Raw genomic sequence first — 26,085 nt, forward strand, 5'->3', positions numbered from 1 at the left:
GCCCCACTCGAACAAACTGACATTTATTAAAGAAAGCGACGCCATCTATACTTTGGCGAGTAGAAACGTATTTTAATCAGTTTATATTAAATCACCAAAAGATGGCATCGCACTTTCCAAAGTTATTACGTAAATGTCGTATTTAAATTTCAATAAATGGCAGTTATTATTGAAACATTGTTTTATTTTAATAGATCGAATGCGCAGTTCTATTAAGTGGTAAAGTCCCGACAAACGTTGTTGTACCTTTTTTATCATTTAGGGGTATGAAAAATAGATGTTGGCCGATTCTCAGTTCTACCAAATATGAACACAAAATTTCACAAATATCGCTCCAGCTGTTTCCGAGGAATATGGTAATGAACATAGTGACACGAGAATTTTATATATAAGACTAGCTTTCCGCCGGCGGCTCCGCCCGCGGTTTCAAAGAAAAACTCGCATAGTTCCCGTTCCCGTGGAATTTCCGGGATAAAACCTATCTTATATTACTCGTGGATAATGTAGCTTTCGAATGGTGAAAGACAATTCATTACAATCAAACAAACAAAGTTTTCCTCTTTATAATATTAGTGTAGATATTTATTAAAAAAAAAAAAACTTAATCATCATAATTCATAAGATATATTTGGTAAAGGATAAAATATAATTACAGACAGTACTCGTTATTTACTTATAAAAAAGTAATCGTACATATTATGTACCAACTAATTAAAACTATAAATCTTTTCTCTTTACAAAGGTACAGATTCTACACTAAATTATTAAGAAAGTACATTTCAATACATTATACACACAATATACACAAACAAACAGTAGGTAAACTTCACACAAATGTTCGAAATGGCTCACGCACACAAGCAAGCGTGTTTACGAGAAACGTAAGGGTATTATAACAAACACTACATAGTACAAAACAAAGTCGCTTTCTCTGTCCCTATTTCCCTATGTCCCTTTGTATGCTTAAATCTTTAAGACTACGCAACGGATTTTGTTGCGGTTTTTTTTAATAGATAGAGTGATTTAAGAGGAAGGTTTTTGTATATAATTTATTGGGTTTTAGACCAAGCGCGCGAAGCCGCGGGCGGTAAGCTAGTTGACAGATAAGAAGACCCTTACGATTCTCGTAAACACGCTTGCGTGCGTGAGCTATTTCGAACGTTTGTGTGAAGTTTCCCTACTGGTTGTATCTGTATATTGTATTTTACATTAGCATTATAATATTCAAAATGTTTGAAGTGAAACTTCATTAGGCGCGTTGAGAGCAAAATTTCAAGGTCGCGTCACGGCAATACCGCTACGTCATGGAAACAACGATTTTGGTATATAATCTTGCCAAAGAGGTTTCACTTCTGACACGTGTGCGGCACGCTTTTTTTTATAAAAACTCAGTATCAGGTAAAACGGATATTTTTAACTTATAACTAGGCCAGGATAAAGTGAAAGGTATTGTGGGTGCCGTGGTTGTGCCCGTGGTTCCTTCTTCGTCTGTCTCAGAGTCTATTTCCGCTAAATTTGCGAGCGGAGCCACTTTTTTCGACATGTCTTGCGCTAATTCATTTGGTATCAGAATCTGGAAGAGAAAAAATGAGATGGTTGGAATATTTAGAATCTACTAGTTCCGCTCCTGTTGGTCTTAGCGTGATGATATATTATAGCCTATAGCCTTCCTTGATAAATGCTATCTAACACAGAAAGAATTTTTCAAATCGGACCAGTAGTTCCTGAGATTAGCGCGTTCAAACAAACAAAGTCTTCAGCTTTATAATATTAGAGATATTTTCAGCTTTAATATTTTAGAATTAATCCAGAAAGTTTGTTGAACTCATTTTTATAACCTCCCACCCGGTTCGGCTTACAAGTGGGGTTTTTTTAAAGATTGCAACCAAGATTATTTATTAAAATAAATTTACTTGGTTTAAATTACTTGGTCTTTCACACACTTAAATTGAGTCGTGAAGTATTTTGCTTAATTTCGAATGTACATTGTATTATTTGTACATCCTACTTAATATTATAAATGCGAAAGTTTGAGGATGTGTGTGTGTGTGTTTGTTACTCTTTCACGAAAATACTACTGAATCGATTACAATGAAATAAAACGTGTGTGTGTGTGTGTGTGTGTGTGTGTGTGTGTGTATGTATGTATGTATGTAACATACCTGCAACCAATTATTAGTGACCGCATACGGCGTGCTATCACTAACCACGGCCCCCCCCACAGTGGGGGGCAACACTGTCACACTGCGGCCACCTTGCCGCCATGTAAAATGTGATGCGTGTAGCACACGACCGCTGAAAAAAAGAAATATTCATGATACTTCATTGTACATTTTTTTTTTTATTTTTTTTTAAAGGCACCCGTCATCACAGGGTGTTCGCGCCACCTCTGGATTATAGTCCAGAGACATTTTTTGCTTTTATTTATTTTTTTGTATGGATAATATTAAAATACAATAAAATACAATTAAAAAAAATACAATATAACATACTACTTTAAACAAGATAAAAAAAAAAATAAAAAATACTGGATTAAATTACAAATAAAATGACTAAAATGTACCATAATTGCTTAAAATGCTATAAAATTAAAATTATTATAAAAATTCGGTAAAAACACGGCACAAAAACACTCAACTTAATCCTATATCACAGTAAAGAGCTAACTAATATCACACACTATTCCTTTGGTTGACTACGACAACAATATTTCTATGTACATTTATATTTGGACCTGCGGCTTCACCCGCGTTTCCAAAGAAAAACCCGCATAGTTCTCGTTCCCGTGGGATTTCCTGGATAAAACCTAGCCTATATTACTCGTGGATAATGTAGCTTTTGAATGGTGAAAGAATTTTTAAAATCGGTCCAGTAGTTTATGAGCCTATTCATTACAATCAATCAAACAAACAAAGTTTTCCTCTTTATAATATTAGTGTAGATAAAGAATAGAATAAATTCGATCGCTCTGGCGATTCACGAATGGCCGAGTTGGTCGAGCATCCGCCCCGGATTGGCGCGAAAGGATGCGGGTTCGAGTCCCGCCTCGTGAATTTTTTCTATTCATTATAAATTTATTATAATTAAATGCCATAAAACAAAAAATATCAATTTCAACATTGTACATTTGTCAGGCTGGAATCGAAAAGAAATGAACACATAAACTTGGAAAGTGTACAATATGCCTTATTGCTTAAAAGCAATCTCTTCCAGGCAACCATGAAAATAAAGGTCATGTATGTCATTGGTAAAAAGCGAAATAATATTTTTTACCCGCTGAAGAAAAAAAAAGAGCGTATGTGCTGAGCACACGTGTCAGAAGCGAAACTTCTTTGGCAAGATTTAAAGATATAAAATCGTCGCGTTACTCCATGACGTGACGGTATTGCCATGACGCGACCTTGAAATTTTACTCTCAACGCGCCTAAAGAAGTTTCACTTCAAAGTGTATATCTCTTTTGTAACTGTATAATCTTTTGAGTTCCATACCAGACTGATAAAACGGAACCCTATTAGTGAGATATTTAAATAGATACAATATAATATGATATGAAATAAACTCACTCAATGGCCAACGGCAGGAGGCTAGCACCTTCGCTGTTCAACATCAAGTGCACACCTTCTAAATATTCCACGCTGCTATCCCTCCATGAGCCCTGGAAAGTCACAATAAAATATATTATTATTACAAAAAAGTGTAAAACACACACACACACAAACACATACTAAAGCGTAAATATACGCGCACACACTTGATGTTGCAAAAAGTGAAATGTGCATTTTATATTTATTTAAATTATAAAGGCTTTAATAGCTATTTCAGATGATAACACATACACACACAAAACTCAAACATTCATACATACACACACACAAACTTAAAAGAAATACACACACACGCGCACACACTTAAATTAAACATTATAGAAGATAACACACAAACTCAAATAAATATAAATAATCTGACACTAACTTGAACCATATCAGGTAAGTGCGGCAAAGCGCGCTCCATACTTGACATTTCAAAACTGTCCGTTGACATATTGTGACCTGAAAAAGAAAATAAATACAAAATAATAAAATTTCCAAAAAAAAGAGCGTGTCAGAAGTGAAACTTCTTTGACAAGATACAAAGATACCAAAATCGTGGCGTTACTTCATGACGTGACGGCATTGCCATGACGCAACCTTGAAATTTAACTCACAACGCGCCTAAAGAAGTTTCACTTGACTTGAAATCTTTAGTTTTTCACTAGATACGTTTTTAGGAAAAAAATTTAACGAAAATTCGACGATTTTTTATTTTTATTTTCAAGAATTGTCGAATGTAATTATTGAATTTCAACTACTTGTAAAATAAACATTAAAATTACTTTTTAAAATTCTAAATAAATATACTCTACTTGATAGGTTATAAATTTAGCGCCAAAATTGTACACTTTTTTTTTGTAACTTGGACACACCCGTTAACTTAGAACGGACAATCTTAAAATTAAAATAAGGAACTTTAAAAACATGCTACCTACTTTATAAAACCAAACGCTTACAAAATGTTCAATATTTAGTTATTTATTTATGACACATCATTGTACATGTAAGAGAAATTTTATATAAATGAATACATCAAATTGAAAAGTGTGCAATAGGCGGCCTTATTGCTTAAAAGCAATCTCTTCCTGGCAACCATAAAAATAAAGGACATGTAAGACAATGTTAAAAAGCGAGGGCGCATCAAAAAGATAAAAAAAGAGATAAGGAATACAATACTAAATATTCTGGCAGAAAACATAACCCTCCTTTTAACACAGTTGGTTAAACTTACCTTCCGATCCTCTATCAGTCATAGAAGTAAGTCCCCTCTGTAAGGTCTCCTTTATTTGCCTTTCCACGCTCGGCGATAGCGAACATTGTTCTTCTTCACTCTGAAATTAAATTTAAATAAATTAAAAAATATTTAATTTTAGTTAAACTGAAAAAAATAAATAAAAATCAGCTTCTGGAAAACTCTACAACAAATTAAAGACCGTTTTATGGAGACCTTAAGACTTCTCGACACTTAAATGTCTTTTAAAAATAATTTAACAGCTTGATTATCTATACTAATTTTATGTTTGAAACAAATTGTCTAAAAACATACTGGACGAATTTGGATAAAACTTTATTATATATAAGTAATAGGTATTAGGAATACATCAGAATAACACATGAGTTACAGAAATTAGAAATACTAAATTTTCTCCGCGGGTGAAACCGCGCGGCACACTTAGCGGCTGCTTATAGGATACTAGCTGCTCCGCGCGGTTTCACCCCCGTGGCCCCACCCCTGTTGGTGGTAGCGTGATGATATATAGCCTATAACCTTCCTCGATAAATGGGCTATCCAACACCGAAAGAATTTTTCAAATCGGACCAGTAGTTCCCGAGATTAGCGCGTTCAAACAAACAAACTCTTCAGCTTTATAATATTAGTATAGATAAAAAACTAGCAAGATAAATAAAATTAATAACACCAATAAAGGTAAAAGTTGGATATTGTGCTCCCCGAATTTCATTGTATTGAGGTGTCTAATAGATAGCGGGAACTTAAATTTGCGTATTTACTACAAAAATAACCTTAAATTTTTTAATTTCCATTGCCATTTTACACAAAAACTATGCATGTGCCCAACCAGCTATAGATCACTTTAAACAAATAAAATTCAGGGAGCACGATATAATAAAATATGCAGCCCCGGTAAAATTTTCTCACCGGTAAATACTTCTGCCAATTGACCCTGGCAGAAACCCCAGCCAAATGCACCAACTGCCGCCGGGTGGTGGTGAGCCGAGCTGATCGTCTACGTGATACCCTCGTTACTAACCAGGGTCCACCACATCTGGGGGGGGGGGGAAATATTAAAAGTGAAGTCCCGTATCCCCAAGTGGGGTAAGGGGCAGATGCATTATGCATACATCTGTTTCACTGATCGATTTTCTTTAGCGACAAGTAGGTGATCAGCCTTCTGTGTCCTGCCAGACTGCGACATTTTTTTTCTTTGTCTCCACCGGGAATCGAACCCAGGACCCCTTGGTTCTACGCTCAGCGTCAATCTCTGAACCAAGAAGGTGGTCATATAGTAGGAGGAAATATTGGTGTGGCAAAACTCTTGTCAAAGAATTATCATCATCATCATCAAAACTCGTCAAAGTACATCATCATCATCATCATCATTGTCACCACTCAATTAAGGGGAAAGACTTAAATATATTTAGTTTTGTAACTGATAATCTAGAATGCTACTCAAAGGATAAAACTGTAATAAATCAATCCGATTTTTTTAGTCTAGTTTAGCCATAGAGATCTAGAGAGATGCCAATCGCTTGCGCTGAGTACGAAACCTGGTGTCTCATAAAAATTTACTACACGGCCGTACTACACGATCGAACGGTTTTGTTAGCTTTAGTATGTTCATTATACATTGCGGTATTCGAACTCCGCGTTTGAATAGAGTCACGTACAGAAGAAGCATTGTAAACTATTTACATAAATTATTGTGACTGTCGTTCTGTCACATAATAAAACCAAGAATAACTCTACGCAATATTGTTTTTGAAATTTTAGTAAGAAAATCGTATAATTTTCAGTACTTACCGATGGTATGTGATTCCATTTGACTTAAAGTTGCTGGTCTCACTTCGGTTTTTACAAACTTTAACGGAACAACACGGCATTGTCAAATAATACCCGGCCGACGGTCGAACGTCAACTGAATGCAACAAACAGCATGTGTTCCTTTTTTGTACATATTGCTGCGACACCGGCCCCACCCCCTAACCATATCTCCCTTTAGTTTCTGTGATCTGTGAGTTTAGCAGTTAATATTTTCCTTATAGTTTTATTACCTAGGATCTTCACTAATTAGCTTCAAAACTTCGAACCCGGAACCTCTTTGAGCCGCTCTGAGCTCTCTGGTCGTACAACCCACCATCTGTAATAAGTTTCAATTAGATTAAATACACCCAACAAGCTCGGTTCTATAGTGAAGGATACACAAAAATTGAAACCATAAATTGTTGTCATCATCTATTAATTAAAAATTCTTATTCTTTTAATAATAACAGTAAGTTTGTATTGTATTTTTAAGAAATAGCTCTGTATAATTGGCGCATGCTGTGTTAACCTCTAATTAATTATTTGTTACTTTATCGCAAGAACTAAATGTTATATAATATTTATATCTAAGAATCATTACATAAACAAATGTTGGTCGACCAAATAAATAAATAAATGAACACATTCAGAACATGTTAATGGGTTTTTAAAACGTGATAAATAAAATTAAGTACATATATGTATAATTAGATATAAAAAAATAAAAAATGTCTTCTGGTAAAATCAACAATGATATTTATAATTTAAACGCGAGCAAAGCCGCGGAGAAAACCTAATTAATGTACATAAAACAAAGGTGCTTTCTCTGTCCCTATGTCCCTTTGTATGCTTAAATCTTTAAAACTACACAACGGATTTTGATGCGCTTTTTTTAATAGATAGAGTGATTCAAGAGGAAGGTTTTCGTATATAATTTATTGGGTTTTAGACAAAGCGGGCGAAGCCGCGGGCGGTAAGCTAGTACGTAATAAATTATAAAATACGTAATAAATTATAATACAAGATAAAGTTAGTATATACGTAAGTACATACCTGTAAAAACGCCACCCTCCCATGTGGTGTGTCCACACTTTTCAACTGCGGATCTTCAGCCACAAGCAAGTGACGCACTCTTGACTCAGAGCCGTCGAGGGCCGCGTGCCATGATACATGGTCACCGGCGACGAACTTGTTACCTTGTGAATGTCAAAAAATATGGGATGTCTATATTGTCATAATCTAATCTTAATATATATAAATCTCGTGCCACAATGTTTGTCCTCAATGGACTCCTAAACCACTTAACCGATTATAATAAAATTAGCACACCATGTGCAGTTCGATCCAACTTGAGAGATAGGATAATTTAAATCTCAAATCGTTTTAGAGAAAGCGGGCGAAGCCGCGGGCGGTAAGCTAGTATATATTATAAAGGCGAAAGTTTGTATGGATGTACGGATGTTTGTTACTCTTTCACGTAAAAACTACTGAACCAATTGCAATGAAATTTAGCACACATATAGAGGTAACTTGGATTAACACATTATAGATAGTTATTATCCCGGAAATCTCACGGGGACGGGAACTATGTGGGTTTTCCTTTGCAAAGGCGGGCGAAGCCGCGGGCGGAAATCTAGTAATCTAATATATATTATAAAGGCGAAAGTTTGTATGGATGTATGGATGTTTGTTACTCTTTCACGTAAAAACTACTGAACCAATTGCAATGAAATTTAGCACACATATAGAGGGTAACTTGGATTAACACATAGGATAGTTTTTATCCCGGAAATCCCACGGGAACGGGAACTATGCGTGTTTTCCTTTGCAAACGCGGGCGAAGCCGCGGGCGGAAATCTAGTAGTCAATATAGCCAACGTGAGTGACCCGTGGTTGCTGGTGCTGACGTGTTGAATATGTATAGTAAATACGGTCATGTCAGTATGGTTTTATTTTGTACATAGTACATCAATATGGGTAAGCCAAGTGACGTACTCGCGACTCCGAGCCATGCAACTATGGTGAGTGAGTATACGAAGAAAAATAAATATTATAAATATTTATATTATCAATATTTCTGTATTCATAACGAATAAAGGCTACGCATACATATTTCCAGCAGTATACAAGATGTGTAGCGAGGAATGTCTTTTTAAAGAACCAATAGTAAAGCTTCATTTACATCGCCTTGTTCAGTACAGCTTTAGTGGAAACGGCTCAAGAGTTCTAGGTTTTTGCACATACAAAACAAGCAAGAGATGCGTGCGAGGGATGTGTGAAAGATATGTCTGTTTATTGTTAGTTCTATAATTTGAGCAATCCCACACATTTTCACAGCACAGAATGACTCTCACAACACATTATTGGTAGAAAAGCACCCTTAAAAGAGGCACTTTTCCAAATAAACACACTCAAATACTTACCAGTAGCGAAAATATATCTAGCTAGTGCTTGCAACAAAGCCGCTGGCCACACCGGCGGTGTCTGACCCCTCTCCGCAGCTAACCGCAGAGTTAACTCCAGACCATATCCTGATAAAGTGTCACCAGGCTCTGGTATGGGGTGTACTCTACCGTCGCCGTGGAGGTCGGATACTCCGAAACTGAAAGAAATATGGATTTAAACTTTCCTAAAAGAACACATCTATAATGTAACATTACTTATACATGTAAGTTCTAAAAAAATATAATGACAAACATTATCATTAACAATAATTGAATAATAAAATAAATTGTTATATACTAAAAGCTAAAACCTTCCTCTTGAACCGGTCTATTTAAGAAACTTAAAAAAGAAATTTTAAAGACAGGGTTACATAGGGACAGATGGATTTACAAATATTGGTAAGCCACTATGTCAAAACTAAACAATCAAGTTCACCTTTACAAAATTAGTTTCAACAATAACACAAATTTCAATTTATAAAAAAACTAGGTATGCGCCCGCGTTTTCGCCTTGTCTAAAACCTAATAAATTATATACTAAAACCTTCCTCTTGAATCAATCTTTCTTTAAAAAAGAACCATATCAAAATCCGTTGCATAGTTTTAACGATTTAAGCATACATGGGGACATAAGAGCAGATAAGGTGGCTTTGTTTTATACTATGTATTGAAATAATTAAAAATTTTAACCCTTAAGGGTTAAGAGCTAACAGCATACAAACAAGATATAACTTACCTCACATAATGCCAGTGTGGAGGAATGTTCTCATCAGGTCTACCTGGGTTCCAGTACATGCTTATGTAATCCAGAGGGTCATGGCCACCTAGCCTGAAAGAAAATATAATCTATACTCATATTATAAAGCTGGAGAGTTTGTTTGTTTGAACGCGCTAAGATTATCAGGAACTGGTCTGATTTGAAAAATTCTTTCAGAGTTAGATAGCCCATTCATTGAGGAAGGCTATAGGCTATATATTATCACGCTAAGACCAACAGGAGTGGAGCCACGCGGGTGAAACCGCGGAGCGCAGCTAGTATTTAATATTGAATTTATTTTGCAGTCTCACTTATCAAGTAATTAAATAAAATATTATAAAAATGGAATAAATAATGCTTTTTGAGTTTGTTTGTTTGAGTTTCATGCCGGTTCTTCTCCATAGATACTGTTTTCCGAATTGGTGGTAAATGTTAAAAATATGTAATGACTAGACATCGGATTATATGCATTTGCATATTTGCATATGCAAATGCATAAAACTCTCTAATTACGGCGTTAGTGCATATTTTAGCCTTTTTCCCCAATCGTGCATATTTCGTGCATAAATCGTTAAGTAGCGGGAGTTTTGATTGGTCGACTAACCTTTATTAGCCAATCAGAACGCTCAGCGAGTAAACAAACCCTATTTTGGCATGGTAAAATGGCAAAAAATTACAAAACAAATTACAAATGGTACATTTTAAGTAAATTTTGAGCCATTCAAAATAGGGCTGGATTACCCTTTTGGGGCTAAAAAGGTAAAACACGGGTTGAATTCCAAAAAAGGGCTAGATTTAGACCGGAAAGGTCTAAGGTGGCAACACTGCGCTCGCGGGTGACAAACATCACAAATTTGCGCTCGAAAATTTGGTAAAAATGCTTAATTGTATATTGGCACAAAAACTATACTCAATTTCAAGAAAATTTCAATGTTTTTGTACAATCTTTGATTTAAACATATAAAAATAATAAAGATTTTTTTGATTTATATGTGCATATTTTAGGCATATCAGTCGTTTTTAGTGCATATTTCGGCCTTTTTTAGTGCATATTTGCATGCATATTTTGGCATTTTGTTAGTGCATAAAATCCGATGTCTAGTAATGACGTTTCAAAAGTGCTTCTAGAAGAAGTCTAATTGAATAAATAAATGTTTGAGTTTGAACACATGGCTGTTACAAGAAATTTAACATTATGGTGGTGAGGCACACTTCTGAAGCAAATTGAAAGAACAGATACAACCAAAAGAACCTTAAAAGAAAAGCAACTTAAACTATCTCCTCTCTTCCTTACTATACTTTAAAATACTGCACATTTCAAACTAATTAGTAAAAACAAAATACAAATAGTGTTTGTATTTTAAATTTAAATTGTAAATACCAAAACTTTAGTCTAGTGGTAACTTGCAGAGGGTTCGGCTGGTCAGGATATATTTTGGAGCATGCTTCATATAACGCTTTCAATCCTGCTGGCATCAGGCGTTCTGAAATATTTTAATAATTTATTTTTTTATTTTATTTAAATATCAGAATAACTATTTATTACAATAATCATTAAAATTCGTTTATTTACTGCATGTACAATTAAATACTAATAAAAAATATCGATAAATTTCGTTAATTGACGAATGTTTCCTTCCGAACTAGTTTTTAAGACATTAATAAATAAATACTGATATGATAATTGAGCCTGCCTTCCAAGCCAGAGGTTGTGGGGCGATCCCCACCCGAGGCAAATATTTGTGTGATGAACATAGATGTTTACTCTGTGTCTGGGTGTTAATTATCTATATAAGTATTTATTTTAAAATCATATATGTATGTTTATCAGCCATCTGGTTTCCATAACACAAGCGAAAGCTTAATATGGGATTAGTGAAAATTGTCCCAAAATATTTATTTATATTTATTAATCACCGGATTGCTCCATCTGTTCCTGAGAGCCCTGTGAACTCTGCGAGTTAGCAGGATGCGCAGGCGCAACGAATGATAGCGCGCTGTTTCTTACAACTCCGCCGCTAGTGCCACTTCCACTCGACATATTGATTAGTACTTAACTAATTAACACTAAAATAATTATTTAATACTAATCCTAATTACACATAGAACAGATTTGTAAGATTTGTAAGGTATTTAAACTGATCATTGACGTAGGTAAATAAAAAAAACGGATTACATTCATAAAGTTTCTGTCATTGTCATTGGCAATATGCCACAGATAGATTACAGATATCACAGATATTATAGATTTTTTCGGAATCGAAAATATTTAATTTTATTGGTTTTGGAGTTCACATTGATGTGGCGTTTGTATTATAAAACTACTAGCTTCTTAGGCCCCGTTTCCACCTGCAAGTAAACTTCTGCAAGAACTGTCCGACAGTCTGTCTGACAGCAGCTTGCATGTGTAAACTCGGCGTTTCCACCTGCAAGTAGACTTGCAAGTTGCTGTCAGACAGACTGTCGGACACTTCTCGCGGAAGTTTTCTTGCAGGTGGAAACGCGGCCTTAGTATGAATTTATTCATAAGAATTTTCAACAAATTATTCTTTTTACTGTCTATAGATTATAGCTGTAAAGTGTGTGTAAAGTGCATTCTGTGGTGCATCCGCTTACTGTCACTTTCATTTGTCACTTGTCGGCAGTCGGTGTCAAAATTTTTGTATTGAACTGTGCAAAAGTGGGCGGTATTATTTAATTTTCTCTATATATAAACTCAAACAAACCTCACGGATGCTATAAATAACGTGTCGGTTCATTCTCACCTTTTGTATTTGAGTTTTAAAATCATTTGCGCTATACTATCACAATGCGGTATATTTTCCTGACTACAATTTTTAGTGTCGTGTTCGCATACGAAAAAGATATGACTTTTACTGTACAAGCAGGGAAAACAGACTGTTTTTATCATAAAGTTCTTATGAATGAAATAATAGATTTAGAATACCAGGTAAGTGGAGTATTATAAAATAACTAGCTGGTGCGTTGTGCGCGGGCTGCAAGCAGCCCGCGAGCCCCTTTTGCCCCTGGGTTGAAGCAATAGGGCAGTCATTAGAAAATGTGTTAGAATTCCCAGTCCATTTGTAATTTTCTGCTAACAGCGATCCCACAGTCAGTCGGTATTGCTTATAAATTCCCCATTCAAGTATTTTCCACTCCGGGAGGCTGTCCACCTTCGAGAGAGCGTAGTGCGCGGGCTGCAAGCAGCCCGCGAAGCATCCCAGGACAGAAATCTTCAGTCATTTGAAAATGCATTAAAATTCCCCGTCAATTTGCTATTATCTGCAAACAGCGATTCCACAGTCAGTCGTTAATGCTTATAAATTCCCCATTCAAGTATTTTACACTCCGGGAGGCTGTCCACCTTCGAGGGAGCATAGTGCGCGGGCTGCAAGCAGCCCGCGAAGCATCCCAGGGCAGAAATCTTCAGTCATTTGAAAATGCATTCGAATTTCCTATCCATTTGTTACATCTCCTAACAGCGATTCTACAGTCAGTCGGTAATGCTTATAAATTCCCCATTCAAATATTTTCTATTCCGGGGGGCTGTCCACCTTCGAGGCTGCGTGGTGCGCGAGCTGCAAGCAGCTCGCGGCTCATCCCAGGGCAGAAATCTTCAGTCATTTGAAAATGCATTCGAATTTCCTTTCCATTTGTAACATCTGCTAACAGCGATTCTACAGTCAGTCGAAACTGCTTATAAATTACTAATTCAAATGTTGTAAAATTTTTGAAACGTCTTATCGATAGCGGGCAGTGACTTTTCATAATAAACTGTTCAAGAGTTAACCTAACACGCTCGTCGCTTCGCTCCTCGCTACCTATTTGAATATTTAGGCCGGCCGCTGCCGCGACTCGCTCGCTTCGCTCGCTTGGCTCGTGCGATAGGTAGTTCAAAAGTTAACCTAACACGCTCGTCGCTTCGCTCCTCGCTACCTATTTGAATATTTAGGCCGGCCGCTGCCGTGACTCGCTCGCTTCGCTCGCATGGCTCGTGTGGTAGTTCAAAAGTTAACCTTACACGCTCGTCGCTTCGCTCCTCGCTACCTAAACTGCTTATAAATTACTTATTCAAATATTGGTAAAATTTTTGAAACGTCTTATCGATAGCGGGCAGTGACTTTTCATAATAAACTGTTCAAGAGTTAACCTAACTCGCTCGTCGCTTCGCTCCTCACTCTTTCTTTCAATATTTACGCCGGCTGCTGACGTGACTTGCTCGCTTCGCTCGCTTGGCTAGTGCAGTAGTTCAAAAGTTAACCTTACTCGCTCGTCGCTTCGCTCCTCGCTACTTCTTTGAATTTTTACGCCGGCCGCTGACGTGACTTGCTCGCTTCGCTCGCTTGGCTAGTGCAGTAGTTCAAAAGTTAACCTAACACGCTCGTCGCTTCGCTCCTCGCTACCTATTTAAATATTTATGCTGGCCGCTGCCGTGACTCGCTCGCTTCGCTCGCTTGGCTCGTGCGGTAGGTAGTTCAAAAGTTAATAAATATTTTCTACTCCGGGAGGCTGTCAACCCTCGACGTTGCGCGGTGCGCGGGCAGCAAGCAGCCCGCGGTGCCGTCTTTTGCCGATGCTATTCAATTACCCTTCCTACTATGGAAATTTCCATACAAAATTTTCGAAAAAAAAAATTCGCTTTTTAACAAAAAAATTTATATGCCTGGAAGCGGACCAAGTTTTGAAGTATTTTTTACTTCGGCAACCCCGACCTAAGTGCCACCAGTTTAGAGAGCCGTTGAATTTCGTGATGTATGGAAAATGGAAACCGGGGGTCGGAGAGATATTCTGAGTATGCAGTTTTGTAAATCTAGCCGATTAGAGCACAGAAGTCAATTTTCAGACCGATCGTGAAGTAACCGGCGCCACCATCTTGCTTTGAAAAATTGGCCATTTTTGAAAAAAAAATTGCGTCCAATTTGAAATTTCTCGATTGCCCTGGGAGCACCCCATCTTCCTGATCATTTTTTAGTTCTACACCCCCCGGCTATCTGGCGCCGTTTCGGAGAGCCGTCGAATTTTGCGTTGTATGAAACTCAGAAACCAGCCATGGAAACTCGATTATGAGTATGCCAACTTAATGTGCGGCTTGATTAAAGCCTTTGTGCCAAGTTTCAGCGCGATCGGATCAGCGATGGCCGTTTTAGCATTTGTATGGCGGCGGCCATTTTTTCCGCCATTTTGAATTTTTTTCACACTCTGTGGTAATTGCTCGAGGTCTATTCCAAGTTTAGTTGGAGCACCCCAGATGTAGCTGTTACCGTTTGCGCGGGCCGTTGACCGTCTTCGAGAGATGAGGGAAAGTTTAAGATTTCGGATTTTTCTGGATATCCTGGGAGCTGGGCGAGTACGAACACGGTGTGAGTGTATTTCCGCGATGCGCCACCTCGGCTATATGCACCTTTTTATGTTTGCGCCAAAAATGGAAAAATTCCAAAATCGAGCGTCCCACTGTGGCTCCCTGGTAGCATCCCAGGGTGGTGATCATTTTTAGTTCCGGGACCCCCAACCCAACTCGCACCGTTTCCGCAGGCCGTTGGAGTTTACGTTGTATGAAAGTTGGAAACTGGGGCCCGGAGCCACTCGAACGGGGCACCGATCGATTCGCCGGCTCAAACAGAGCACGTGTGCCGAATTTGAGACGTAAGGATTCATAAACGGCGATTTTGGCAAAGTACGGCGGCCATCTTGTTTTTTTTTTTTTTTTTTTTTTTTTTTTTATTTAAAAAATGGCTTACCAACTAGATACATAATTTTTTGTTCAAACAATTCAAAATTAACTTAAAATACACATTAGTATTTACGTATCTAAATTACAGGTAGGCACCGCTTTAACAATTTTTCATAAAAATTTAATTATAAAGATGAACTAAAAAGTAAAAACTTAAATTTTATACAGTTTGTTTAAAGTGTTAACAATATGCTTTTTGAACGAGCTTAGTTTTGAAAAATAAATATCTGTGTTATGATCAACTGTAAATATTCTATTGTATAATTTTAAAATAAGTTGTAACGGGGAGTTCGAACCATATCTATTTTTTGAAAATTTTGTGTACATAGGGCAAAAAGTACTTAGCCGACAATTATAGATAGGCACCGAGAGACCAATTTGCGACAACAGTGATGGACAGTCTATCTCATTGTTCAATAATTTATGTAGGCATATAAGCTGTGACGCGCTTCTGCGCGCTTCCAAAGACTCCATTTTAAAAAAGTTTAGCTTTTCGCTATAATTTGTAAGAGTATTATTTTTGGTGATATAACTTAATCTATTAATAAATTTTTTTTGTACTGATTCAATACGAGTAATATATTTTTTATAGTAAGGGCACCAGACAACTGAGTTGTATTCAAGGTTGGACCTTACGAGAGAATTATAAAGTATTTTCATAGCGAGAGTAGATTTAAAATCCTGTGTATTACGAAAAATAAAACCTAGCATTTTAAAACTTTTGCGAACCACCAGATCTATATGTGTATCAAATCTGCATTCCTCATCTAATGTAATACCTAAGTCTTTAAGATTGTACTTTTGATTAATAGCAATATCATCAATTTTATAAGTTGTTTTGAGTCTAACATGTTTTCTGGAAAGTTTTATAAAATTACATTTACTTCCATTCAGTTGCATTAGGTTATTCTTACACCAAAGTGATACTCGATTTATATCATCCTGCAGTTTTTGTTGGTCGTGAGAGCAATTTACCGATCTGAAAAGTTTTAAGTCGTCCGCATAAATTTCATATTCAGATTCCAAGATAACATTCGTAATGTCGTTTATAAATAATGTAAACAATAATGGGCCTAGATGGGAGCCTTGGGGAACTCCAGATAACTGATAATATTCTTTAGACTGATATCCGCTAAGCCTAACTATTTGTGGTCTAAGGTATAAGTAAGACTGCAACCAGAGTAAAACTTGTTCTGAAAGACAAAAAGTGTCCCTAAGTTTTTTTATTAGCAGATGGTGATTCACTGTATCAAAGGCCTTACTGAAATCAGTATAGATTACGTCGACCTCATTACCGTCACTTATTTTTGTTATTGCTGAGTTAGTGAAACTTAGCAAGTTGGTAAGTGTCGAACGTTTTTTTGTGAAACCATGCTGGTTCACAGAAATAAGACTCTTGGTGTGCCACGATATGTAACCATAAACGAAAGACTCAAAAATTTTCGCGGGTATCGATAACAATGTAATAGGCCGATAATTTTTTACTTCACACTTATCCCCCTGTTTAAAAATTGGCACTATCAAACCTTTTTTCCAAAAAGTTGGAAATATTCCGCTGTTTAGGGATTTATTATAAATTATAGATAGAGGAACTGACAATTCCGCTGCACATCTTTTGTAAAATACCGTACTGATTCCGTCATGACCCGAACCTTTATTAATATCGAGTAATTGTAATTTACGTTTGACCTCCCGTTCATTAATATTTACGTTATTACGAGCACACATTGTTAAAGATGAAAGTACGTTTTGTGACGACATGGATGACGATGATTGACTGTATACCGAAGAAAAATGTTCAACAAATAAGTTTGCTATTCCATTACCATCATTTGCCGATTTATCATTAAGTACCATAACAGATGGAAAGTTGCAGGCATGACTCCTCTTAGATTTTATGTAGGTCCAAAAGGTTTTAGGATTTTTTAATATATCGCCCTGTATTTTAGTTATATAATCATCATAAGACTTATCTAATATAATGCGAGTTCTATTTTTTAATAAATTATACTGCAGTTTATCCATTTCGTTTTTATATATTTTATAGCGTTTACGATATTTTTCTTTTTCACCTAACAATTTAATAAGCCTATTTGTGAACCAGGGAGGATACTTAGAGTTGCGTCTTTGCTTAAGTGGAACGTATTGCTTTATTAAATTTCGCAAGATAGAATAAAATTCGGAAACCATAGTATTTACATCCATGTCGTAGGGTAGCCTTGATGTCCAATCAATCACAGATAGATCATGCTTAATATTATCATATTTACCATTGAAAAAATTGAATATGTCATTCCGTTCAGTGACGTTGTGTTTTAGGTACAGAGGTGTTTCCAAACTAACATTTATGATTAGAGGGGGATGATATCTATCAACCATGGATATGGGCTCCAATGCTTCCGTGACTATGACATTATTTAAATTTGATAATACCAGATCTAATATTCTATTATTACAGTTAACAATGGCATTATATTGTTTATTGTTACAGAAAGCCATGAAGTCAATAAGCGAAACTGCAGTCGGGTTATTAGAATTATGTGGACACAAAAAATTGTCGTAATGTTCTTTTCTAATCCAACTTAAATTACTACCCATATTAAAGTCACCAACAATCAGGTGGTTTACCGACTGATTAGCAGCAATGGAAGATTTATTTAAAAAGTTTTCTAGAACCGCACTATTAATGGGGGGAGGAATATAGACCGCACATAAACTTATTCTCTGCAATCCATTTGTAGTAGGAAATTCTATTGCTACCCATAAATCCTCAGCAATACTTTCAAAATTAGTCATTCTAAAAGATTTCACTGATTTATGCACGGCAATGAGTACACCACCACCCTCTTTATCCCTAAATAATGAGTTAGACTGTCTATCCCTTCTGTAAATTTCATAACGATTATCAAGTATTTCTCCATCAAATATATTATGGTTAAGCCATGTTTCCGTCAATACAATTATTAAGTAGTTATTTGCCAGTACGTTTTTGTGAATCTCAAGTAGCTTAGTTCTCATTCCCCTGATGTTTTGGTAATAAATACTTGGTTCAATTTGTTTTTTAATGTTTCGAACTCGATTCATAATACAAAATAAAAATAAAAAAATACAAAAAAAATACAATAGATATAGAGCAAAATAAAAATTAAGTTGTATCTCTCTTAAGTTGGAAAAAAAAAATATAATTAATCACCGAATTATTTGAGTAGCTGTTGAAGGTGATCAATACTTAGGATATTCCTTGCAGGACTCGCCTCCTCTTTACGAATAAAAATTTTCCCGTTTCGCACCCAAACAAATTTATAACCGTTCCTCTTAGCCTGTTTACGTGTTTCAGCATGCAGATGTTTGTTTGCCAGTGTCAGATGTTCATTCACGTATACTGGTGATTCAGGACCGGATATGGCCAGAAGAGATGATGATAGTTTTTTGTCTTTATGGGATTTATTGTAATTAATAACAGCTGCAAGGAAATTATCCCGGATGAACTTGTTAGGAAACTGACATACAAGATTTCTTGGTTTCTTGGATTCCCTATTAGACTTGGCAACTCTCGTGGCAATTAGTATATCTCTTGGCGATGAAAGGTTATATCCAACTACGTTACAGATTTGTTCAACAATTTTGATCGTGTTCTCGTTTTTGTGTTCCGGAATACCAACTATTTCTACGTTGCTTTGCCGTGCAAATTGTTCCATAGACGATAATCGGTATTGTAAATCATTTAATGTTGTGCTTAAGATGTCTTTTTCAGCGCGGAGAGAAACTATTTCGTCTGTTTTTGAATTAACAACGTCTAGTAATTCGTCGTATTGGTTATTAAGCAATGTTGTAGTTTCCTCTAGAAGTTGCACTTGTTGTTTAATCGGTTCTAATTCACAAGTCAAAACTTCTCGAATAATGCTTGGTAACTCCTTTCGAATAGCGTCAATAATCTTTTCCTCAATTTTGCTTATAATATTTGGCGGGAGAATATTTGAATCTTGCGTGTTGTTAATAGCCTGAGTTACAAGAGCTGAAGTAGTGTTACCGACTTTCGTATTTGGAGAACAAATCGGGCATACCCACTGGGATCTTGGCTTAGAATCGCTTCGCTGACTAACACAGTCGTTATGATAATGTTTTCCACATTTTATACATTTGAGCCTTTTTTGCGTTACAAGTATTGTTATTAAACACTTAGCGCATTCTAAAGGCATAATGAAAATATAAATTAAAAATAAAAATTAAAAATAATTAATCTTTTAAGACCGTGGTGATTTGATCTTGGATTCGTCGAGTCGCTCATTGAAGTTCGTCCGCAGAGCTATTCGTCAGTTACTTGCTGAGGCGAATTAGACAATCATATGTGACTTATGTTCTTGAATACAACACGAATAGATGGGTGGTGGACGAGAATTATTTTTAGATCCACCTCCAAGTTGTATAAAAGTCACTTACATGTAAATTCAGTGTAGTTTATTCTTCGAAACATAAACAAATCAGTGAAGTGTTTACTTAAGTTAATATCACAGTTTCATAGTCGGATTTTAAACTTCGAAGTGAACAACAATTTATTACGATTGAGGTATTTTAAACTATTAAAATTGAATTAAAACAACGAGAACCGTGTACACACTTTGACAATTTTTGACAGATTTTTGACAGTTTTCGCGAAAATCCCCATTTTTCCACCACCCCTGGTAATCGCCACCAGTTCCGAGCGTTTTTTGTTCAGACACCCCCCCTCCAGGTATCACCGTTTTTGCGCACCTCCAGGGGTCCACTTGGTTTTCGAAGATGATCGAGATCGCTATATTTTTCCTCTGGTCACTCGGCGCACCTCTATACGATCACGTCGAAATCCCCCCCACTTTCCACGTAGTTTCCGAGAAAACCGATGTCAGTCAGTGAGTCAGTGAGTGGTAGTGTAGCTTTATATATATATGACTAGCTTTCCGCCTACGGCTTCGCCCGCGTTATCAAAGAAAAACCCGCAAAGTTCCCGTTCCCGTGAGATTTCCGGGGATAAAACCTATCCTATGTGTTAATCCAAGTTACCCTCTATATGTGTGCTAAATTTCATTGTTATCAGTTCAGTAGTATTTGACTGAAAGAGTAACAAACACACACATACACATCCATCCTCACAAACTTTCGCATTTATAATATTAGTAGGAAGTAGGATAGGATAGGATATACTAGCTGTCCCGGCAAACGTTGTTCTGCGTTACCACTGCCTTACTCTTATCACTTAGAGGCATAACATTGGGTGTTAGCCGATTCTCACACCTACCCAATATGCACACAAAATTTCATGAGAATCGCTCCAGCCGTTTCGAAAGAGTATGCTAACTAACATTTTGACGAGTGTGAGAGATTAATTATGATAGTGAATTAAATGCTTTAATTTTGCGTCTCTTATCAGTAGTTCTTGATAATGAAAGTAATATAAGTTTATACCCTTAATTTATGTTCAAGGTTAAGTTAATAAATTTTCCTTGACAACTGTCTATCACTTATCTATACTAATATTATAAAGCTGAAGAGTTTGTTTGTTTGTTTGAACGCGCTAATCTCGGGAACTACTGGTCCAATTTGAAAAATTCTTTCGGCCAGATAGCCCATTTATCGAGGAAGGTTATAGGCAGGTTATCATACGCTACGACCAACAGGGGTGGAGCAGCTAGTTTATAATATTATTCTATTATATTAGGATTTATTAATATCACAGGTAATAGATGCATCCCAAGGAGAACTGGACATATCGTTTCAACTAGCCGATCCCGTGGGACGGATCATAGTGGCAGATTATAAGAAGGCGGAAAACGCGCACAGACACACGTCAGTGTTGGAGGGCGACTATAGATTCTGCTTTGATAACACGTTCAGCACTTTTAGTCAGAAAACTGTGAGTATACTATTGAAGTGAAACTTCTTTATCAGGGTTGGAAAAAATTTAGTGTAACATTTCGTTTAAATTTCGTTACGCGTGACATTTTCCGTTACGCGCCATCTTTTTCTTATCACTACCACGCGTGATTCGACATATTTCTGTAAAGTTGCATAGTAAATTATTTTTTGAAAAATAAAGAAGTTTCAGTTCTTACGTGTGTACACTAGTACACGCACACATTTTTTTAATTTGTATGTAATGTAAGACTGTGGAAACCGTTAGATTATAATTGAATCTATTAAAGGTTTTGTTTTGATACATGCTGCTTACAATTTAACACATTATTTTTCGTGTTTTATGCACTCACAAAATACACATTTATGCAGTAGCTATTGTACTAGAATCCAAGGGTAAAGTTATATTAAAGGTTGTATCTGGAAAAGTTACGTTGTTAATGTATTCTACCGCCCGCGGCTTCGCCCGCTTTGTCTAAAACCTAATAAATTATATACTAAAACCTTCCTCTTGAATCACTCTATCTATTAAAAAAAGCCGCATTAAAATCCGTTGCGTAGTTTTAAAGATTTAAGCATACAAAGGGACAGGGAGTAGGGACAGAGAAAGTGACTTTGTTTTATACTATGTAGTGGTATGATATTTTTCTGTTACAGTTGATCATGATTTTATGTCATTACAGGTATTTTTCGATCTGATGATAGATACTGAAGATTCTCAAAGTAAAGATTATGATGATAAGGAAATGGAATTAGGTAAGTTTTGAAAACAATTGGAATTTGTTTTTAATTTTTTTTATAGCGTTAAAGTACAATATTTTTAAAAGAATATAAAATATTTGATTATGAAGCGGGATTCGAACCCACCTCCACTATCGCCTTTTTTTAATACGACCTAGGCCACGCGCAGATATGGCGAAGCGCAGCACAGCGCATTTTTCATTATCAAACTATTTTCGACATTGTTTTCATTTAAATAAAATTCATAATTAATTAACAACAGTTTATTTCGGGGAGCATCGAAGCGTCACACGCGAAAGGTAGCGCGCTGCGCTGCGCTTCGCCATATCGCCGCCGGACCTTAATAAAATAAAAAAAATTGGCAAAATTTTATCAGAACTGTAATTTTTGGTTGGCCTGAGAGGAAATTTTGATGGCGGGCAGCGTTGTCCGACATGGCAGTTAACGTGTTAATCATATAAATGCAAGATGTACCTAGGTTCAAAAAAATTCAAAATTTAAACCAGTTTAAAAGGAAGTTCACCGGTTTTCTTAATGTGCCTCGTTCTAAACTCACAATCGACTATCAAAAGGTCGAAATTTTTCTGAACCGAGAAAAGCTTTTATGTAGCGTTCATTCAAATTAACACCTTACTGCGTGGCAGTAATGTTCAAAGTCCTATAAAAAGCTCATAAGGAAACCCTGCCTAATGGACGGGTAGGCAGAGTTTTGCTTCGGACAACTTTTGAGCGTAATTATGAGTCTTTGATTACTAAAAGGAAGTTATGACATTTTTGTTTATTACTAGTGGTCCGCCCCGGCTTCGCTCGTTGTACATATTTCGCAATAAAAGGGAGCCTATGTCCTTTCTCGTGTATCAAAATATCTCCATACCAAATTTCATGCAAATTGGTTCAGTAGTCTTAACTACTGATTGAGTAACAGACAGACAGACAGACAGTGTTACTTTCTTATTTATAATATTAGTATGGATTTATTTAAGTTCTTTAAAATAGATTAATTATATTTGTTATATTCGCAGGTAACGCAGCAGAAACATACGTAATGCGTGTACGGGATATATCCGATTCGGTCACAAAACTCAAAGACAACGTGTCAACAGCGAGACGCTTGCAAGAGTTGCTGTCTGCGCACGAAGCAAGGGACCGGAACTTGGCAGAGGACATGTGTGATAGGTGTGGTTCTTGTATTACTTTTGGGATGGGATGGTTCTGGTAATACATTTGTGATGGGGTGGTTGTTGATACTTCTGGGATGGGCGTGATTCTTGTATCACTTCTGGCGTGGACGTGGTTATTGTATTGTCAAAAAAAATTGAAATTCCACTCAGTAACAGGATTGTAAACAAGATTTCCGCTCGCGCCTTCGCTCGCGTTTATATTATTGTTGGTCTTCAGCTATCTACATACCAAATTTAATTGTAATCGGTTGAGTAGTATTTGCGTGAAAGTGTAACTAACATCCATCCATCATCACAAAGTTTCGCATTTATAATATTAGTTGGATTTATGCTACTATAGGCACAACTATTTAATATCTTCTTTTGTTTCAGAGTGTTAAAATGGTCGATAGTACAAATATTTTTAATGAGCGTTATTGGAGTTATACAGGTAAGTAACAATTTGTATCATATAACTAGCTTCATAATCATCTATGGTTTAGTTTTGAATGAATATAATTTTTTTTTTGCATCCCTTATCGCGCGCTGTGAAAGGGGGCTAGACGGAAAAAATTCTTACGAAAAGTTGTTACGACACTTTTTGCTAGAGTTGTGCGGCGTGCGCGTGGCTATCTGTCTGTCTCTCTCTAACTTAACACTTCGTTCCATCCGGATGTCCCTTGACATCGCTCAAGTATTTTCTTTTTAATTTATAATAGTAAATGTAGCTGTGCCTCGCGGTATCAAATACAGACAAAAAATATTTTGTATCAATCAACAATTTTTATTCCAAATTTCATGTAAATCGGTTCAGTATTTTAGGCGTGATAGTGTAACAAACCGACATACTTTGCCATTTTAAATATGTTAGTATGTATTCGAAATTTGATAACCGCCACACTATACATAAATTCTAAAATAATAATAATTTTTTTTCAGGTATTCTTCGTAAAGAGTCTCTTCGAAGACCCAAGCAATAGGGGTTTCAAGAAATTAGTTCCTAATCTAATGTCACAGTGATATTTATTATTTACCAAAGATTAATTTAGTTCACAAATAATCACAATTATTATGATTTTTTCTTTGTTTTGTAAGTATATTTTTTTTTGTAATAGTAATTTAAAAATAGTCATGACGTTTGTTCAAGTCATATTATAGTACCTATAAATCATTGTAAGAACAAGTTAAACAAATAATTGAATGATAGAAAAACAAAGAGATTTTGATCAGTTGTTCTGAATGAAAAATAATATTGAATTAAATATGGAAAAGAGAGATTAACATTTTTTTCAAAATGTAAACACTAGTCAGTGTATTTTTTGCGAGAAAATATTCTAAGGGCATTTTATTACGTGTTGCTAACTTTGTTATATTAATAAATACACAATTAACAAAGTGCTCAAAGGAAAATCTGAATTTCCAAACTATGTAGTAAGTATGTAAAAGTAAAAAGCGTTACAATCTAAAACATAGGTGGAGAGGTCATACGTAAATTTTATAACACAAGTAGTTTTCAATTCATGGAGTATGTATAGAGTCTGGCCAGCCAAAGCTGAACCCAGTAAAGGGCGGCAAATTTAAAAAATATGGACCTGGTAACATCGGCTTACTTAGGAAAAAAAAATTTTGATACTTTTGATATTCTTAGAGGTGATCATAGTATATGGGTACATTAGGTACACACCAAATCAGGATTTAAAAGTTATTAAAGGATGTGGTAGCCCTGTCAATAAAACATTTGACTTACATTATTTTTTTTGTATTTACTGATCATTGTAACTCTTTGTATTCACTAATCATTTTAAATAAAAGCTGCCGCACAGCATTCTCTATAGTTTTACCCTTAATTCAACACTTAAACCAAGAAATTCGCAAATCCTTGCCAAATGCATTTACCAAGCAATATTGAAAATACGTAAGAAGAATTAATGTTTTATACAAACTATTGATTTCTGAATACGCACATTTTTTGTTTGTAAATAAATGATGTGAGATATTTTGTGTTGTTTATTTTATATCTAGCTGCTCCGCGCGGTTTCACCCCCGTGGCTCCACTCCTGTAGTCCGTAGCGTGTTGATATATATAGCCTATAGCCTTCCTCGATAAATGAGCTATCTAACAACGAAAAAATTTTTCAAATCGGACCAGTAGTTCCCAAGATTAGCGCGTTCAAACAAACAAACAAACCTACAAACTCTTTAGCTTTATATATTAGTATAGATTCCTTTCTAATAATTTTAGGAATTATCTAATTGGGCTGAAAAAAAAAAACGTGTGGCACTCGGGGACCGCCGCGGTAAAGCTATTGCATGCTATGCCTTCAGGCTTCAAGCCACACCTCCGCCCGTCGGAGTGGGGAGCGTGAGGTTTTTCGTTACGGAATTTCTCGATTCGGTCACCGCGCTCAAGGCCCGCGATAGGAGCTATGCAATAGCTTAAAAAATTCTTTATTGACAAAATATTTTACATTAATAAAAAAAAAAGTAGAAATTGGTTTTTTTTTCGGCATGCATGTGTGTAACTAAAGGTAATCGGACACAGTGAACTGAACGAATATAATCTTATTAATTATGGTTTAACGCATAACAAAAATGTATTTAATAATTATTAATAGGTGAATTTTACTGTTCTGTGGTTGTGAAGCTTTGAATTATTAAAATAAATAAATATTATAGGACATTATTACACAAATCGACCTAGTCCCACAGTAAGCTCAATTAAGGCTTGTGTT

At 35.9% G+C, this 26,085-nt stretch overlaps 2 protein-coding genes across 3 annotated transcripts in view; one reads left to right on the forward strand and one right to left on the reverse strand.

The window, feature by feature from the left end:
* The window catches only part of LOC123702162 (transmembrane emp24 domain-containing protein 5-like), an 89,025-nt gene extending 63,676 nt beyond the window's left edge, over positions 1–25,349 (forward strand). For both annotated transcript variants that reach the window (XM_045649838.1, XM_045649837.1), the window contains 6 exons: positions 12,634–12,782; positions 21,277–21,453; positions 22,136–22,208; positions 23,216–23,369; positions 23,747–23,804; positions 24,293–25,349. In XM_045649838.1, the coding sequence (XP_045505794.1) occupies positions 12,642–12,782; positions 21,277–21,453; positions 22,136–22,208; positions 23,216–23,369; positions 23,747–23,804; positions 24,293–24,373 (684 nt within the window). In that variant the 5' untranslated portion in view covers positions 12,634–12,641 and the 3' untranslated portion in view covers positions 24,374–25,349. The remainder of the gene's footprint in view (positions 1–12,633; positions 12,783–21,276; positions 21,454–22,135; positions 22,209–23,215; positions 23,370–23,746; positions 23,805–24,292) is intronic.
* Positions 606–11,994, reverse strand: LOC123702153 (suppressor of fused homolog). Its single transcript, XM_045649818.1, has 12 exons — positions 11,750–11,994; positions 11,214–11,316; positions 9,812–9,904; positions 9,055–9,233; positions 7,685–7,827; positions 6,883–6,968; positions 5,750–5,876; positions 4,823–4,922; positions 3,974–4,050; positions 3,565–3,656; positions 2,163–2,295; positions 606–1,573 (listed from the first exon to the last, which is right to left on the reverse strand). Exons 1-12 carry the CDS (start codon positions 11,871–11,873, stop codon positions 1,379–1,381), a joined length of 1,452 nt encoding a protein of 483 aa, XP_045505774.1. The 5' UTR covers positions 11,874–11,994; the 3' UTR covers positions 606–1,378.
* Positions 25,350–26,085: the final 736 nt, after the last annotated feature.

This window comes from Colias croceus, chromosome 23 (genome assembly GCF_905220415.1).
Source record: "Colias croceus chromosome 23, ilColCroc2.1".
Taxonomy (NCBI): domain Eukaryota; kingdom Metazoa; phylum Arthropoda; class Insecta; order Lepidoptera; family Pieridae; genus Colias; species Colias croceus.